Below are 18,854 nucleotides of genomic sequence, written 5' to 3'. Positions count from 1 at the left end.
TGTTCAACATCATGAGAGAAATATTTCGGAAATATTTGAACAAGACTAAATATTGTGTGTGTGTGTGTGTGCAGGTGTGAGGGGCTATAAGGCGTGCTATCAGGAGCTGGTGAAGGTGGTGAAGGGCATCATCAAGCAGCCGCTGGAGCTCAGGGATTCATCCTCCTTCTACGCTTTCTCTTATTATTATGATCACGCGGTGGAGGCCGGACTCATCGGTACAGCTTTACTCATATTCCTGCACACAGCAAACACTTTATCCTTTACATTTCAAATAAAATCTAACACAACGGCTGCGTCTGAAACCGCATGCTTCCATACTGTATAGTACACTAAAATCAGTGTGTGAGCCGAGTAGTGTGTCTGAATTCATAGAATTGGGAAATCAGTATGCGAGAAGTACCCGGATGACTTACTACTTCTGGCGAGATTCTGAAGTGCGCATTCATTGCACGCTATGCTATCCCATAATGCCCCGCGAGAGAATTCATGAATGGAAGTGAAGCAACGCGACTGACATGGGTACGTCACAAAATAGGTGACAAAATGGCGGATGTAGTACATTCGAATTCCATTCATACTTTTCACATTCATACTGTATAGAACGCACTTTTCTAACAGCCGAGTAGCACGATTAAATTCAAATGCAGTACCTACTGAGTAGTAGGCGGTTTCGGACACAGCCCATGACTTTATTAGTGAAATTGAACATTTTATTTAGCCATTTTTTCTTTACATTATAAATATTTTTTGAAACGCGACTTTATTAGCAAAATGCATTTTATTTAATATTTTTTTCTTGAAATGCATCCATTTTTATTGAAACAACTTTATAAATTCTCTGTTATTCTGAACATTTTATTCAGCCACTTTTCCTCTGAAATTGTACCTTATTTTGTTGAAACGTTATTGAATTTATTGATTTTATTCTCTCAATATTATTTATGATAAGTGTTTTAAATTTGAAAAATGATGAAACATGACGACTTCATCAAAAGTGAATAATTATAATTTCAATATAGTTTTTGTCATTTTATTCTTGAAATATTACATTTTTAATTTTCTTTATTAGTAAAATGTATTTTATTATGTTTTATTTATCTTTTCCTCTTAAAATACCACTTTGTTCTTAACTTTATTAACTTTATTCTTAACATTTTTTGCCGTTTTTTTCTCTTGAATGACCTTTTTCCTCAAACACTGATTTTGTTCGTGTTTGTTATTCTGTCTTGTTTCTTGAAATGTTACTACATTATCGCTAGGGTTTAACCTGATCCTCAAAATGTAATGACTCTATTCTCAACATTTATGAGTTTATTATTCATTATTTCTCAAGAGCAAATGACTTTAGTGACGTTTACAGCTTTTCAAGATGTTATTTAGTCTTCTTATTCTCAAAACAATGACTTTATCATCAAAACGTGATCATTCTCAACATTTCATTTGGTCTCTTTTTCTTGAAATTTAAATATTTTTTTCTATATTCTATAAATATTTTTTTCTCAAATTGAGAATTTTTTTTTGAGTTTTCAAAACAATATTCATATGTAACTTACATAATCTCTCATACAGAAAGAGACTTACATATCTTGCATATGCTTTGTACTTTATTCCCTTTAACAACATCAACTATAAACAGTAAAACATGGGGAGCTACAAATCTTAGACATATAATATTACATTTAAAAGGTACAATTCAAGAAAAATTCAGGCATATTGGTGAAATATACTCAGTCCATTTACTCTAAATTAGAAAAAAATAATTAATTTCCTAATGAAGAAGTGTGCACTGCATCAATATATTCTTCAACTGTATGTGACTCCAATTTTAACCATTTTATTGTTATTATTATTTTTTACCAGCTGCCAGAAGAATAAATGACTCAAAGCGATGAGTTTATCAAAATATATTGAGTTAATTTTAACTATTATTATTTTAATTATATAAATCTATTGAATTTATTTTCAACTAATTAATTTGCACATTATTTCCATCTCATAAGTTCATTCACAACATTCATTTAGTTTAGTTTACTGTTTAATGAAATCTTACAATTATTTCCTGGAAGCACAATGACTGAACTCTGGAAGACTTCATTTTCAGTTTCTTCATGTTTTGTAGTTTTCCTCTCTTGAATTTACCTTTTTTTCTAGAAACTTTATTTTCTTTATTTTCTAAATTAATTGACTTAACATTTTTTATTAATTATTTTTTGTCAAACCAGAGACATTTTTCTCAGTGTAATGAGTTTATTCTCAACATTCATTTTAGTTCGTAATTGTTTTGTTTAAAAAAAAAAAAAACACTTTCATTCATTCATTCATTCAATCATTCATTGTCCTTTGGCTTAGTCCATTATTTATCAGGGCTTGCCACCACAGAATGAATCGCCAACTATTCCAGTATATGTTTTACTCAGCAGATGCCCTTCCAGCTGCAACCCAGTACTGGAAAACACCCCTAAACACTCATTCACACACACACTCATACACTACGGACAATTTAGCCTACCCAATTCACCTGTACCGCATGTGTTTGGACTGTGGGGGAAACCTGAGCACCCGGAGGAAACCCATGCTAACATGGGGAGAACATGCAAACTCCACACAGAAACACCTTATTTAGTCATGCTTGAAATTTGACTAGTATTTTTTCTTTATTATTGAATTTCAAGAGTTTATTCTCAACGTTTTCATCCTTTGTTTTGAAGGTTTTCCTCAACACAGTAATGTTTTTCTCAGAATGTAGGACTTTAATCTCATTGTGTGTCTGAATATTTGTGTAAATGTAGCTATTAGAGCACAGTGGTTGACTGGAGTGTGTGTTTTCTTCAGATGAGCAGCGTGGAGGAGCCGTGAAGGTCCGAGACTTCAGGAAAACTGCTCGACAGGGTGAATCTCTTCTTCATTTGGGCTCATGCTTTACTCATTTTGCTCTGACATGTCCTGTTTTCATGTCAGTCAGGGTTATATTCATTACTCAGATCTGTAAAGCACAGCTCATAATCACGAAACATCTGAAGGCGAAAACTTTAGCAGAAAACCGCCAAAATACTGCTCATCAGTCCTAAACTTCATACTTAATGTGTATTAGACAGCTAGCTGCTAGCATAGAGGATCCTGAATCACTGAGCGAAACACTAAAATGCCTGCACTATATATCAGTTTATAAACCATCAGCAGTCTGCCCTGACACACGCTCAGCCTTTAATAAGTGCTCGCTGTAATCGTTCCCGCATGATCACAGACAGATTTTAACATTGATTCATTATTATTCTGCATCATTAATGGCTGAACGCACTACACTACACACTACACTACACTGGATATCTTCTGTCGGTGCTGCATAGTTTGGTTGTTCTAGCACCACCTGCTGGACAATATATCATATCTTTATGCACTACACAATGTTTGGTTCTCACACTCTCTGCATGTTTTCTCTCAGTGCTGCAGTTTGGTTTTGTGGCGCCACCTGCTGGACACTCAGAGTTTGTGTTAATCAGGGGTCAAAGGTTATAACCTGAGCATTAGCATATGAGCACACAAAATTTTAGCCTGTTAGCTGACACCTATTTCACTTCACTTGTTCATGTGTGTGTGTGTGTGTGTGTGTGTTCAGTGTGTAACCGGCCGGCGCGTCACACTCAGCTTAACCAGTTCCTCTGTATGGACCTGACCTACATCACCTGCCTGCTGAAAGACGGCTTCGGCTTCAAGGAGAGCACCGTCCTGCAGGTACAGTAACACACTAATCGGCTAACAAACTCACGGCTAACCAGGGAACACTCATGACTAACATTCAAGTCTAACTGGTTAACTCTCATGTCTAACTGGTTTACTCTCATGTCTAACTGGTTAATAATGATGCTAACTGGTTAACTGTCATTTCTAACTGGTTAATACTGATGCTAACTGGTTAACTCTCATGTCTAACTGGTTAATACTGATGCTAACTGGTTAACTCTCATGTCTAACTGGTTAATACTGATGCTAACTGGTTAGTACTGATGCCAACTGGTTAACTCTCATGTCTAACTGGTTTACTCTCATCTCTAACTGGTTTACTCTCATGTCTAGCTGGTTAATACCGATGCTAACTGGTTAGTACTGATGCTAATTGGTTAACTCTTATGTCTAACTGGTTAATACTGATGCTAACTGGTTAGTACTGATGCTAATTGGTTAACTCTTATGTCTAACTGGTTAATACTGATGCTAACTGGTTAACTGTCATTTCTAACTGGTTAATACTGATGCTAACTGGTTAACTGTCATGTCTAACTGGTTAATACTGATGCTAACTGGTTAACTGTCATGTCTAACTGGTTAATACTGATGCTAACTGGTTAACTCTCATGTCTAACTGGTTAATACTGATGCTAACTGGTTAATACTGATGCTAACTGGTTAACTGTCATGTCTAACTGGTTAATACTGATGCTAACTGGTTAGTACTGATGCTAACTGGTTAACTCTCATGTCTAACTGGTTAATACTGATGCTAACTGGTTAACTCTCATGTCTAACTGGTTAATACTCATTTCTAACTGTTTAACACTCATTTTTAACTAGTTAACTATCCTGTCTAACTGGTTAATTCTCACGTCTAACTGGTGTCAACACTCATGTCTAACTGGTTAACTCTTGTGTCTAACTGGTTAATACTGATGCTAACTAGTTATCACTCATGTCTAACTGGTGTCAACACTCATATCTAACTGGTCATAACACTTTGATGTTTAACTGGTGTCAACACTCATGTCTAACTGGTTAATACTGATGCTAACTGGTTATCACTCAAGTCTAACTGGTGTCAACACTCATATCTAACTGGTTATAACCCTTGTCTAACTGGTTAACACTCATGTCTAACTGGTCATAACACTTTGATGTTTAACTGGTGTCAACACTCATGGCTAACTGGTTATCACTCATGTCTAACTGGTGTCAACACTCATATCTAACTGGTTATAACCCTTGTCTAACTGGTTAACACTCATGTCTAACTGGTTATCTCTCATGTTTAACTGGTGTTACCACTCATGTGTTTCCCGCAGTTAACCAAGAAGGTGAGGAATGTGGAGACCAGCTGGGCTTTAGGCGCTGCCATCGACCACTTCCAGAAGTCCAGGATCCACTGAAGCAATCAATAATCACACTCAAATCCCACTCCACTCCTGAGCATCAGTTTACAGCAGCCTGATCTCCATGGCTGAGACTGTATTTTCACTCTTCTAGTTTAGTCTTTATTAAATGTACAGTTCTTATTTTTTTTGGAAACATTACAAGATATTACAGCACAGAACACATCAGGACAACTTACATGACGTTTAGTCTAACAGTCCTGATGAATGCTAATTAAGATCTTGATTATTTATAGTTTTACATTGTCATTGACCAACTAAATCATAGTTTGGTGCAGTAACTCATAATAGTGCGGTGGGTGTAACAGATGAGGAAGAGGAGTGTTTTATTTTCAACATGCCTCAGTCAGCTTGAGCTCAAATGTACAATATTTATTTCACCAGCACACATCATGTCTTAAAGTGAACGATTCATGTGTGTGAATGACTCACCTAATGATAATAATAATAATATAATAAATTGATTTTTAAATCAGTTTAACTGTGCACATTAATTAAATGAATAAATTATTGAAAATCTGTCTGCTGATGATTCTGATTGGGTGAAATATGCTTAGCCACACCCCTCCAACTGTAAGTTTGCGGAGTTAAAGTGGAGCTGAAGAGTAAACCCCGCCCCTACTCTATTCAGTCGGAATTACTTTCAGTTGTTAATAAACTATTTTTAATAAACAGCATTTTATTGACTGAAGCTGCACTGGGCTTCATCTTAAATCAGTTTACACAGTTTGAGTTTCATTTATTTTTGATTCTGGTGATGAAATGTTTTGATGAGAAGGAATGAACTCCACACATCAGCCGTGGCTTTGCTAAAATAGTTTATTTACAAGGTGCGCCGCTACAGCAGAGTGACCACATCATCACTGTAGGTGTGGCCTGTCGTCATGGAGACGAGCTCATGGGGCGGCGCCAGAGCGGCAAGCGGGTCTGTAGGTGCAGCCGGAGAACAGGTGCCGTCCTGACAGAAGCTCTGAGTCCTTAATATGGAGTGATGGAGACTGACTCCACCCTCTTCCTCTAGCAGACTGCTCTGAGTGAGCGCTTCAGCTGTCAATCACACACACACACACATAGACACGCCCACTGTCACTCACAGCACAGCGCACTGGGAACACTTAGAACAGGGGTGCTCAACCCTGTTCCTGGAGATCTACCTTCCTGGAGAGTTCAGCCCTAATCAAACACACCTGAAACAACTAAGTAGGATCTGCACAGCACTTGATAATTACAGGCAGGTGTTTGTTATGGGTTGCAACCGAAATCTGCAGGAAGGGAGATCTCCAGGAACAGGGTTGGTCACCCCTGACTCAGAAAGACATTTACTCTTAAATGACATTTGTCACCTCAAAATCCTGTCATAGGTGTCGTTGTTTTTACAATAACGCAGGATAAATCAGCTTTTCCTAGATGTGTGTTTCATTAGGAGAGGACAATGTTTGGCTGAGATATGAACAGGATTAAAATATACTGACAAAATGAGCTGTACATTTGTCTAAATTAAGTTCTTAGCAATGCATCATATTACTGATCATTTCTACAGTAGAAAATGTACTAAATTTCTAATTTTAATTATTGGCATAAAATGCGAATGTTTTTACTCGTGTTATGTATTTTTGACAAAAAAACATCTGCAGTTTAAGTGTTACGAGTCTGATAAGAGGAGTATTTAAAGTGTTTCGAGTAGCGCTGTAATGGATCAGACCATTTTTCTTCAAAAAAAAAAAAAAAGGTGAGACAAACGTCATTTGCTTTGCATTTTAACAAACAGAACTTAGAACCTGTGATGTGAATAAAAATCGAGAAGCAGCTGAAAACAGAACAATATTCTCTAGTAAAACTGATGTTTGCTGCTGTGGCTGATAATGCTGAATATATAATCCCTACAGCAGATCATATTTATGCTCAATTAATGATTCAACAGTTCACTCATTAAACGTCAGGATTCATCACAGGTGGATCATTTCTGAAAACCTATTCAGTGACATCATGTTGATGATTGTTTATCGCCACAGTGTAATTGCTCCAACATTCACCAGCGCTGAATTCCACTAAACAGTGTTATTAATCTTGACCATAAACATGCGTGTTTATATCTGCACTATACACTGTTCCCCCAGTGCTGCTGTGTTGTTTAATTGTTTGTAACGAACTGAAGCAGTGTAAAAACTGAATCTCTCGCTCAATCACAGATGTGAATAATAAACATATGCAGATCATCATTTATGTTGCTGGGGTTTGAGATCTCGATCTGTTAATGTTTAATCATGCAGCTGTACACTGAACACATTAATGCAGGCTGAACACACACAGAGACAGAAAACACCTTTAATTAATAACCTACGAAAGCATTTAGGTCCCACCACCACGTCTTCTGTCATTATATTTTAAAGGGAGGACTAAATGCTTTCCTACATGTGCAGGCGGCGATCTCTCTGCCATTGTTATCAATGTTGGAGTAACCTACAAAATCAAAAGCGTTATTAATCCACAGGTCACATGCGTTCCGAACCTTGGGTTGTGTTCCGTATGGAACATGAATCAATCGTAATTTGTTATGAGTATCATAATTATTACGAGTATCATAATTGTTGTAAGTATAATAAATGTTGAGTATTAAAATTTTTACAAGTATCAAAAGTTGAATATTCAATTTTTTTAGTGTCAAATGTTACAAGTGTCATTAATGTTGAGTATTAACATTTTTACGAGTATCAACTGTTACGAGTATCATAAATGTTACGAGTATCATAAATGTTATGAGTATAATAACTATTACGAGTATCATAACTGTTACGAGTATCATAACTGTTACGAGTATCATAAATGTTACGAGAATCATAAATGTTACAAATATCAAAATTGGTACGAGTATCAATTGGTATGAGTATAACTGTTGCGAGTATCAACTGTTACGAGAATCATAACTGTTACAAGTATCAAATGTTACAAATATCAAAATTGGTACGAGTATCAATTGTTATGAGTATAACTGTTACGAGTATCATAAATTTTACGAGTATCATACCTGTTACGAGTATCATAACTGTTACGAATATCATAAATGTTACGAATATCATAATTGTTACGAGTACCATCAATTTTACGAGTATCATAAATGTTACGAGTATCATAAATGTTACAAGTATCATAATTGTTATGACTATAATTGTTACGAGTATCAACTGTTACGAGTATCATAACTGTTACGAATATCATAAATGTTACGAGTATCATAACTGTTACGAGTATCAACTGTTACGAGTATCATAACTGTTACGAGTATCATAAATGTTATGAGTATCATAAATGTTACAAATATCAAAATTGGTACGAGTATCAATTGTTATGAGTATAACTGTTACGAGTATCATAAATGTTACGAGTATCATAACTGTTACGAGTATCAAATGTTTTGAATATTATAAATGTTACGAATATCATAAATGTTATGAGTATCATAAATGTTTTGAGTATCATAAATGTTACGAGTATCAAATGTTACGAATATTATAAATGTTACGAATATCATAAATGTTACGAGTACCATAAATTTTACGAGTATCAAATGTTACGAGTATCATAAATGTTACGAGTATCATAAATGTATTGAGTATCATAAATGTTATGAGTATCAAATGTTATGAATATTATAAATGTTACGAATATCATAAATGTTTTGAGTATCATAAATGTTACGAGTATCATAAATGTTGCGAGTATCATAAATGTTACGAGTATCATAAATGTTACGAGTATCATAAATGTTACGAGTATCATAAATGTTGCGAGTATCATAAATGTTACGAGTATCATAAATGTTACGAGTATCATAAATGTTACGAGTATCATAAATGTTGCGAGTATCATAAATGTTGCGAGTATCATAAATGTTACGAGTATCATAAATGTTACGAGTATCATAAATGTTACGAGTATCATAAATGTTACGAGTATCATAAATGTTACGAGTATCATAAATGTTGCGAGTATCATAAATGTTACGAGTATCATAAATGTTACGAGTATCATAAATGTTACGAGTATCATAAATGTTGCGAGTATCATAAATGTTACGAGTATCATAAATGTTACGAGTATCATAAATGTTACGAGTATCATAAATGTTACGAGTATCATAAATGTTACGAGTATCATAAATGTTACGAGTATCATAAATGTTACGAGTATCATAAATGTTGCGAGTATCATAAATGTTACGAGTATCATAAATGTTACGAGTATCATAAATGTTACGAGTATCATAAATGTTACGAGTATCATAAATGTTACGAGTATCATAAATGTTACGAGTATCATAAATGTTGCGAGTATCATAAATGTTACGAGTATCATAAATGTTACGAGTATCATAAATGTTACGAGTATCATAAATGTTACGAGTATCATAAATGTTATGAGTATTAAATGTTACAGGATTCACGTTATGAATTGTTATGAGTATTAAAATTGATAAGACTTAAGTATTATGAATCTTATGAGTGTTACAAATCGTATGATTGTTATTAGTATAGTTATTATGAATCTCGTAAGTGTTACGGATATAATGATTGTGTGTGTTTTAAGTCTTACAAGTATTATAAGTGTTATAAATGTTACAGTGAGTGTGTGTGTGTGTGTGTGTGTTGTAGTGAGTGTATCACCGGTGTCTGTGCTGCTGTCGTCTCCGCTGTGTCTCTTCTTCATGTGGACGTTTCTGCTGCCGCTCTGAGAAAACGTCTTCCCACAGACAGAACACACATGAGGCTTCTCACCTGATCATGAACACACACGCACATGTACGTACGCACACACGGAGAGAGAGTGTTTACCGTGATGAAGAATGTGTGTTTATGTTAATGATAAGTGTTTAAAGTGTGTGTGCGCGTGTGTTTATCATGATGAAGACTTTAAAGTGATAATGATGAAGAGTGTGTGTGTTAAAAGTGGTGATGATGAAGATTAAGAATGTGTGTGTGTGTTTCTACCAGAGTGCACCAGCATGTGTTTGCGCAGACTGGAGTATTCAGCGAAGGAGCGTCCACAGTTGTTCACTTCACACAGGAAGGGCTTCTCACCTGCGCACGCACACACACACACACACACACACACAAAGACCCTAATTTAACACATTTTCTTGTATGTGTGTGTGTGTGTGTCTAGTTGTGATACCTGTATGTGTATTTGCAATCTTGTGTGTGTGTATTTATATATCATGTCAGTGTTTAAATGTGTGTGTATACCTATATATGTGTGTAAGTGGGCCTGTGTGCATGTGTGTGTTTACATGCATGTGCACCCATGAATGGACCTGCGCATGTATGTGCGTGACTGGACTTGTATACACGTGTGTACCTATACGTTTATGCTGAGTGTACCTGTGTGTGTGTGTGTGTGAGTGAGTGAGCAGACCCGTGTATATGTGTGTGTGTACGCGTGTGTATAAGTATGTTCGAGCAGACCTATGTGTGTGTGTGTACCTGTGTGTGTGCGTCTGTGGTTCTTGAGGTTGCCGGCGGTGGTGAACTTCTTCCCGCAGTTGTTCTCGCTGCAGATGAAGGGTTTCTCTCCGTTGTGTGTGCGCATGTGGACCTGCAGCCGCTGCAGCACATAGAAGCTCTTCCCACAACCCTCAGCGCCACAGCGGAACGTGCGGTCATTCCTGAACACACACACACATACACAAGCAGACACAGGCGCACACACACACACACACACACACACACAGACACACAGACACGCACACACACAAACATACACAGACACGCACGCACACACACACACAGACAGACACAGGCAGACACAGGCACGCACGCACGCACACACACACACACACAGACAGACACAGGCACGCACACACAAACACACACACAAACAAACACACACACAAACAAACACACACACACAGTAAAACACACAATTACATACATAGAACTATGAGCTGTGTGTGTGTGTAGCTGTACTGGGTTGTGTGTAGCTGTACTGTGTGTGTGTGTGTGTGTACCGGTGTGTTTTGAGGTGGTATTTGAGGTGTGCGGGGTAGGTGAAGGTCCTGCAGCAGCTCTCGTATGGGCAGCGGTGGATCTTCTCTGAGCGGCTGCTGACCCGAGGAGACGACTCTCTCTTCTGGCCGTCTGACGCACAGCTGAGAAGGTGCTCACCTACACACACACACACACACACACACACACAGGTGATGTTTAGCAGTGGTGTGTGATGATTCTAATGTGTGTGTGTGTGAGCGGTACACACTGTTGGCTGTGGCGCGGGCGTCTCTGGCCAGTTGTGCGCGTGTGGCAGCGATCAGGCTGTCGTGGGCCAGCTCCTGAACCCGCAGGTACCATGGGGTGCTGATGTCCCCCGAAACCGAAACCTCCTCCTGAGCCTCGTCCACCTCATCCTGCACAAACACCAGCGGCTCGGCAGACGCAGCAAGACCTACACACACACACACACACGCACGCACGCACACAGGTTATGTAGTAATCTGTAGTGAAACATTTTTAAAGTAGCCTTCCCTGCCTCTGATATGAGCTAGAGCTGCTCTATTCTTCAAAATGTGTATGACAAGTGTGTGTGTGTGTGTGTGTGTGTGTGTGTACAGACATGTGTGTGCAGACCTTTAGCCAGGTTCAGCAGGATGTATGATGTGCTGTCGTTGTTCTGCAGCTCCTGCAGGATTGTGGGTGTCTGAGCTGCGGCTGGAGACTGAAGCTGCACCAGCACTGGACTGCGCTCCGGACACAAGTCTGACAGCGGCGGGGACACGGCATGACTGAGAGCGCTCTCTGACACACACACACACACACACACACACACACACACACACACAGAGGTAAAAGGAAAAACGTGAGCAAAAAATGTCAGCATAATGGGATTATTAAATACACACAATCTCCAGCAGCCTCTACATGAGTGAACTGTGTTTGTTCTAATCAGACTTGATGCAGAAACACTTTGATTGACATTCTCCCTTTCTACGTGTCATCAGAGGGGGGAAGCCCCACCCACTAGTGCCCATCTCTCCATCTCATTAGCATAAACAGCAGCCCTGAGTGAGAAGCAGCCGTCTGTCCATTCGCCATTAGAGTGTTTGAGCTGCTGAAGATAATGTCAGCATAGACTAAGAGGATTATAGATGTGGAGTTTTAGATGAACAGCGACAGGAGCCACATAGACTGACACACACACTCAAACACACTGCTGCTTTACATCTGGCACTAGAACCATCTGTAGCTCCGCCCTCTTTTTAATCTCATTTGCATTTAAAGCGACAAGGATCAGTTTCAGAGAGCTGGAGGACATCATCTGTGTGCTGTTCTCTCTCTCACACACACACACACACACACACACACACACACACTGGAGACAGCAGAGACTCATTTACAGCTCATATAAATACTCCCAAAATCATTACACAGAAATCTTCAGATTTAGGTGCAATATTCTGTGCAGACATAGCGAAATCTGTCTGCAGGCCGTGTCTGGCTGTATCTGTGAGTAAAGTGTGCTGTAGTGGTGTAATAATCAGGGTAAAGCTCATCCAGTGGGCTGTTCTCTCAGACTAAACTCTTCAGTCTCCTACAGCCGTGCAGCTGCTGATCAGCCTGTCAGAGATCACCCTGCTGCATCTGCTTTATCCTGAGCATTATTAGTAACAGGGCTGCACAGTATCTGGTTTCAGCATGGATATGGCAATATGGGCATCCGCAACAGTCACATCACAGGATCTGCAGTGTTGAGTGTTTGACCAGAACAGAGTGAGCGCTCATCATCAGCATGTGCTTTACTGAGCGTTTCAAGAGACTCAAACCCTCGGGCACAAGAAATGATGTCAGGAGGTGTGACACATGCTGTCTGCATTTAATGATTTACACTGTTTCTGCAAAAGAATGTTTGTCTTGTTTCTAGTCCAAATATCTACATTTCATGATCACAATAATAGAGTTCGCCTACCCCATTGGCAGATCAGAGCTTGTTTTATGGGAAAAAAACAAGAATTATTTCTTCTGTGTGTGAAAACACAACACTACTGTTATTTAATCTAACAGTCAGGGCTGAGCATTAACACCCTGTGGCGGGTTAGACCTGCAAACGAAAGCAAGTGATGATCACTCGCACCAACAGCTGATGTGATGCGCTCGGCTGTTTTAAACACGTGCGCGCTCCCGTTTCCTAGCGTGAAACAACCGTGCCTAGAAACGCAACTGGTGTGATCGGTTCTCTTTCAAATAGACCAGACAAAAAGTGATGAGCATGCAGCCACAGTCCTGCTGCTTTCAAGCGCTTCAGATTTGTCTTTTGGTAAGCAGCACCGCTTTCGCTTTAACCATTATTTGAACAGATTATTAAATGGCCTAGTGGTAACCTTGTGTGCGATCATCCTTTCATTATCACACACGGGATGCTTTTCACCTGCTTTCTTTTGCTTACAGGTACTTTTGGTAAAGCGATTTATCATTTTTTACATCAACATTGCTTTAATATGAGATTAAGTCCCCATTTACGTGTAGTTAGCAGGTGATCTGGCAGCTTTAGCCAGGACTGTACTGTGCACAGTTTTAGATACACTACAGCAGTTACTTTTTAAATGTCAATTGTTTTAAGAAATGTTTTGTTAAATAAATAGTATGCAGCAATATTTGGCTTGTTTGACACATTTAAAATTTGTGAATACGAAATAATAAATTATGTTTAGTGTGGTCAGAGATATATTTAGTAAATCCCTAATATGAGTTCTGAAAAGTCCTGTGAAATAAAAACTGATTGTCATGCAACACCATGAAACCCTGACCCATGTGCTCATACACGACACACACAAAAAGCGAAATGAATGAGGAGGCATGTGGACATAATGTAACCCCCGCTGGTCCTAAACCACCCAACCTGCTCAGAGCTCGTATCGAACCAGTGATCTTCCGCATGGGAGTCGGTCGCTCTACCAAGGAGGCTAAAGACCATGACCTCTAGTGTCCTCTAGAGCACCTGTAGAGGTCAGAGGAGTGAGGTTTACCTGCACAGCACACACTAGCTGGCCTCCGTTACAATAACATAAAAAGTCAAATTTATTTCTATCAGATATATTTTACCAACAACAAAAGTGTGGCTAGTGAAAATGCAGAGTGGCTAGTAATGTTGGAAATCTACTAGCCACAGTGGCTGCTGATCAAATAGTTCATGTCAAGCCCTGCTAACAATGTTTAGATATTTGGACAAGAAACGAGACACAGAATAATAGGACAAGCAGTTTTGCATTGTGATTATTCAATTTCTGTCGCTGGACACTGCTGGACTGCCCAGACAACTGTCAAAGCTATTCACATCTAGGCATGGGCCGGTATAATATTCTGACGGTATGATGACTCTGGATAAAAATATCACGGTGTCATGGTATTATGATTACTGCTCTACAATACGTTATTTTAATTGTCCGGGTTAAAAAGAACAACATTTCCTCCACTGAACACAATACATTTAATTTAAGAAACATTTAAAATATTTAGGAACGGTAGTGTTTGATGAGGATGCTCCTCTTCAGCTGGAGATACTGTTGCCATAATAAACTAAATAAATAGTAGTAAAAAACACACTAATAATAAAACAAGCTTATATAAATGCAGGAACAGCATAACAGAATGTTTCGGTGGTTTTTAAAACCTTGATGTTTCCAAACCGTGGTATAAACCTGGAAAACAGTGATCGCCCCATGCCTGTTCACATCACAATATTGATCACAGAAAACAAAACCTGGCAACATCAGATTTGTGCTCTATAGCACAGCCCTGATCAGTCCAGTGTTGAGTGTGGGCACCTGGCAGCTCCAGCGGCACACAGGAGGGCTTGAGCTCGGCCTCCTCCAGACTCTCACCCAGCGGGATGCAGGCGTTCTGGACAAACTCAACCAACAGCTGCGCACACACACACACACAGAGAGAGAGAGAGAGACACACACACACACTGCTGAACAATGCATAAATCTACAACTATCCTATATACAGTTGAACTTTATTCACCCCTCAGTTTATTTTACCCCAATTTCTGTTTATCAGAGAGCAGATTTCTCCAGCACATTTCTAATCATAACAGTGTTAATAACTCATCTCTAATAACTGATTTATTTTCTCTTTGTCATGACAGTAAATAATATTAGACTAGATATTCTTCAAGACACTTCTATACATTTGAAGGCTTAACTAGGGTAATTCGGGTACCTTAGTAGGTTAGGGTAATTAGCAGGGCTAATTTTGCGGACATTTTTTCTATTTCTGCGGAGAATTTTGGTAAAAATCTGCGGATTTCTGCGGAATTATTTTGGGAGTATCCAGCAGAGTATAATAACTAAAACCTTAATATATTAAATAAAAAGTAATAAATTACTGAATAAAAACTGAATAAATTCAGATTTACAAATTTACTCAAGTTAAAAAACAGAATTAATAATGGGCTAAAAATATGCAGAAATTCTGCGGAATTCTGCGCGCGCAGATTCTGTGTGGGCCTAGTAATTAGGCAAGTTATTGTATAACGATGGTTTGTTCTGTAGACTATCGAAAACAAAATATAGCTAATAATATTGACCTTAAAATTGTGTTAAAAAAATTAAAAACTGCTTTTATTCTAGCCGAAATAAAACAAATAAGACTTTCTCCAGAAGAACAAATATTATCAGACATACTGTGAAAATTTCCTCAATCTGTTCAACATCATTTGGGAAATATTTAAAAAAGAAAACAAAATTCCAAGGGGGCGAATAATTCTGACTTATATACAGTTATATATACAGTTAAAGTATATATACAGTATTAAGTATATACAGTTAAAGACAAAATTATTCAACATTGTCTTTCTATCTCAAATGTTTCTCAGTGTTTCTTAGAATGGACACGTTTAACTCTCATCAGCATCTTAAATCCTTCAACGTTGTTAATTAAACACTTATCTGTATTTATGTGTGTTTTAGATCATCTTTGCATCAAATTGCAATAAGCGAATAAGCGGATCGTGTATGTGAGCTGTGTGTGTGTGTACTGCAGCATGTGTGTGTGCAGGACAGTAAATCTGCCATGATTCTCTCCTCTGGCTGCTGTTATCAGTCTCTCAATAGCTGTGTTTCCACTATCATGCCAAAAGCGAGCGAGCCAGGGCGAGCCAAGGCCAGTCGCCTTTCTAGTGTCATATCCGGGGCCTAATCGGGCTAAATCGGGGCTTTCTCAGGGCCAGCGGCCGGCCTTTTTCAGCCCGCCGAATACCTTGGGCCAAAGAGGGCCAGCTAGGGCTTGGGGGCGAAGTGAAAGGAGAGGCGGAGTGTGGACACAGTCTTCTGATCACACACGAGTACATGCGCCAAACAAATAATGTTTGCATATGATCGCCCTTATGTTTCTCTTTTAAATGTAAGGCTGTTGCATAAAATAATAAAGTAGTTTTAATTTAAGTGACTTTTCTTTGCTGCGTCCTCCTCGATGTTTCAATAACGCAGAATAATCTTTACAGCATATTAAACACACAGCAGACAGTAAAGCTTTTCCAGAGTTATTGTCAAGTTTAAAGGTGTGTTTGTGCGCGTTTAGATGCCTGTATGTGTGTGTGTGAGACCGAGGAAAAGAGCGCTCCCTTCACAGCTCTGTTGATGCCGCACGGCTTTTTTCTTTTTGCTATTTATTTTGGAGATAAACACAATATAAATACAACAGAAAGACATGAAACTTTACATATTTCATGTCCACTTCTGTAGGCTCAAAACAATACTCGTATCTTGATAAAATAGCCTGAGCTATATTGAAATCATTTAAAGAATTACAAATATCAGACATAATAAAATCACATTAAATAAATAAACCAATATAAAACTAACCAAAGCTAAACCAGTTTAGGCATGTACAATACATAAATCCAACTGTTATTAAGCCATATTAAACTTTCATTTTACAAAAGCCTCTCTGAAAAGAAAGATTGTAGATATTTTCTAAAAACAATAAACCCTGGAGAAGGTTTGAAATATTATTTATAAAGTATTTGGATACGATGATATTAATCAAATCATGCAAACAGAGCATTATTGGGGTGAGTGAAGCAGAAACTAGGCGACTTTTTTCTGTAGGCTAGACTCTCTTTCCTAAATACATGAAGAGCTTTAATAGTGGATAGCTGCTGAGCACAATGAAACACAGGCTATATTGTATTACCTGCTCTTATGTGCTGAAACACTGAACACTTTCCTTAATTATCCTTAAATAAAGGGGAATCCCCTATTAAGTGTCATAGCCTATCGGAAAAATGAATCAGGTCTCTCTGGAGCATTTGTGCTGAATGTTTGACGGCGTCTATTTAAATGAGGATGTTATAAAACACTTTTCCTTTTTTCTTTCCATTTTTCTGTCTTTATTAACGCAGATCTCTGTGGTTTTATATTATGGATTAGTGCGTTCACTGCGCTGCGTCCCTCTGTTAGTGGCGAGTGAGTAAATGAATATGATGAATGGGAACACACAGGTCTGTGCGTATAGACATATCATGTGCTGCTGTACAGTAACAGCTCATTTGTTTGTGTCGGTTGTCTTCATTTGAATGGTTTGGTGATGATGTGATGGTGGGCTTTATCTGCCTGATTCCCGCTAAAGTGGGCGGGTTGTGAGACGTTCGATTCGGGGGATGTTCTGGGGGCGGGGTTTGCGTGATGCGCTGTGAGCTACTAGCCCGACAGTGGAAACTCGACATGATTTCAGCCTCACTGCTCAACCTCCCGGGCGATTGGCCCGGCCCGATTAAAGCCCTGACTCACACTGGCCCGACAGTGGAAATGCGGCTACTGTTGTTTTCCTCTTCTGAAAGTCTTGATGACACCATTCAGAGTTTCTCAAATATGATTGTAGAATAATGTTGAATCCTGATGTGTGCTGCTCTCCTATTCACTGCGCTGAGTTTACACACTGTGACCACTGCTGCCGCAGAGAAACACACACATGTGGAACGGCTCTATGTTGTTATTCTAGCGCAGGGGTGTCAAACTCAATTCCTGGAGGGCCGAAGCCCTGCACAGTTTAGTTCCACCCCTGCTCCAACACACTTACCTGTAGGTTTCAAACAAGCCTGAAGGACTCAATGAGTTTGATCAGGTGTGTTTAATTAGGGTTGGAACTAAACTGTGCAGAGCTGCGGCCCTCCAGGAACTGAGTTTGACACCTGTGCTCTAGAGTAAGCCTCATGTCTTGCCCGACACAGAATCTGTGTTCTTAGCCAGGAGTTGACCCTCAGCTGATGATTGATTATGAAGTGTGTTTGGCATGCTGTCACAGGAGAGAGCCCTGAGCTCATAAGATCCTCGAGCCTGGGACTTCCTCCCATTTGCAGGGCATGAGGAGAGTTTGAGCTCAGGTAGATCTGGAGAACTCTCCCCTTTGGTAGGAGCAGATGACAGAATATGACTGCTATGGAGAGATGTGCTGCTGGATGAGAGCTTGACTGTGCTGCTAAATTTACACCGGTCAACTCACTTATGGTGCATGTGTTTGGACTGTTGAAAGCGGAGAACCCGGGGGGAAACCCATGCGAGGACGGGAAGAACATGCTGACCTCACACAGAAACAACAGCTGGCCGGTTTAAGGACTGGAACCAGTGACGCTCTTGCTGTGAGGCAACCACTGAGCCACCGTGCAGCCCTATGAATGGAAAGGTGGAGGAGTGGGGGTGGAAGGGGGGATTCTTCAAATCGA

General features: G+C 39.0%; 2 protein-coding genes across 22 annotated transcripts in view; one reads left to right on the top strand and one right to left on the bottom strand.

Moving 5' to 3' along the window:
• entpd5b (ectonucleoside triphosphate diphosphohydrolase 5b) overlaps nt 1-5,866 on the top strand; it is a 22,229-nt gene extending 16,363 nt beyond the window's left edge. For all 3 annotated transcript variants that reach the window (XM_087298881.1, XM_087298880.1, XM_087298879.1), the window contains 4 exons: nt 75-218; nt 2,836-2,892; nt 3,620-3,735; nt 5,058-5,866. In XM_087298881.1, coding sequence (XP_087155007.1) covers nt 75-218; nt 2,836-2,892; nt 3,620-3,735; nt 5,058-5,141 — 401 coding nt within the window. In that variant the 3' untranslated portion in view covers nt 5,142-5,866. The remainder of the gene's footprint in view (nt 1-74; nt 219-2,835; nt 2,893-3,619; nt 3,736-5,057) is intronic.
• znf410 (zinc finger protein 410) overlaps nt 5,822-18,854 on the bottom strand; it is a 22,563-nt gene continuing 9,530 nt past the window's right edge. For 4 of the 19 annotated variants that reach the window (XM_087296507.1, XM_088651567.1, XM_087296505.2 and 1 more), the window contains 9 exons: nt 14,953-15,049; nt 11,762-11,929; nt 11,394-11,579; nt 11,146-11,302; nt 10,622-10,803; nt 10,130-10,219; nt 9,806-9,916; nt 7,557-7,604; nt 5,950-6,191 (listed from right to left, as the gene is read on the bottom strand). In XM_087296507.1, coding sequence (XP_087152633.1) covers nt 5,983-6,191; nt 7,557-7,604; nt 9,806-9,916; nt 10,130-10,219; nt 10,622-10,803; nt 11,146-11,302; nt 11,394-11,579; nt 11,762-11,929; nt 14,953-15,049 — 1,248 coding nt within the window. In that variant the 3' untranslated portion in view covers nt 5,950-5,982. 19 annotated transcript variants of the gene reach the window in all.

Source organism: Danio rerio, chromosome 20 (assembly GCF_052040795.2).
Source record: "Danio rerio strain M-AB ecotype USA chromosome 20, GRCz13ab, whole genome shotgun sequence".
Taxonomy (NCBI): domain Eukaryota; kingdom Metazoa; phylum Chordata; class Actinopteri; order Cypriniformes; family Danionidae; genus Danio; species Danio rerio.
Note: the sequence above shows the minus strand (reverse complement) of the source record. Positions and strands in the feature narration are given on the sequence as shown.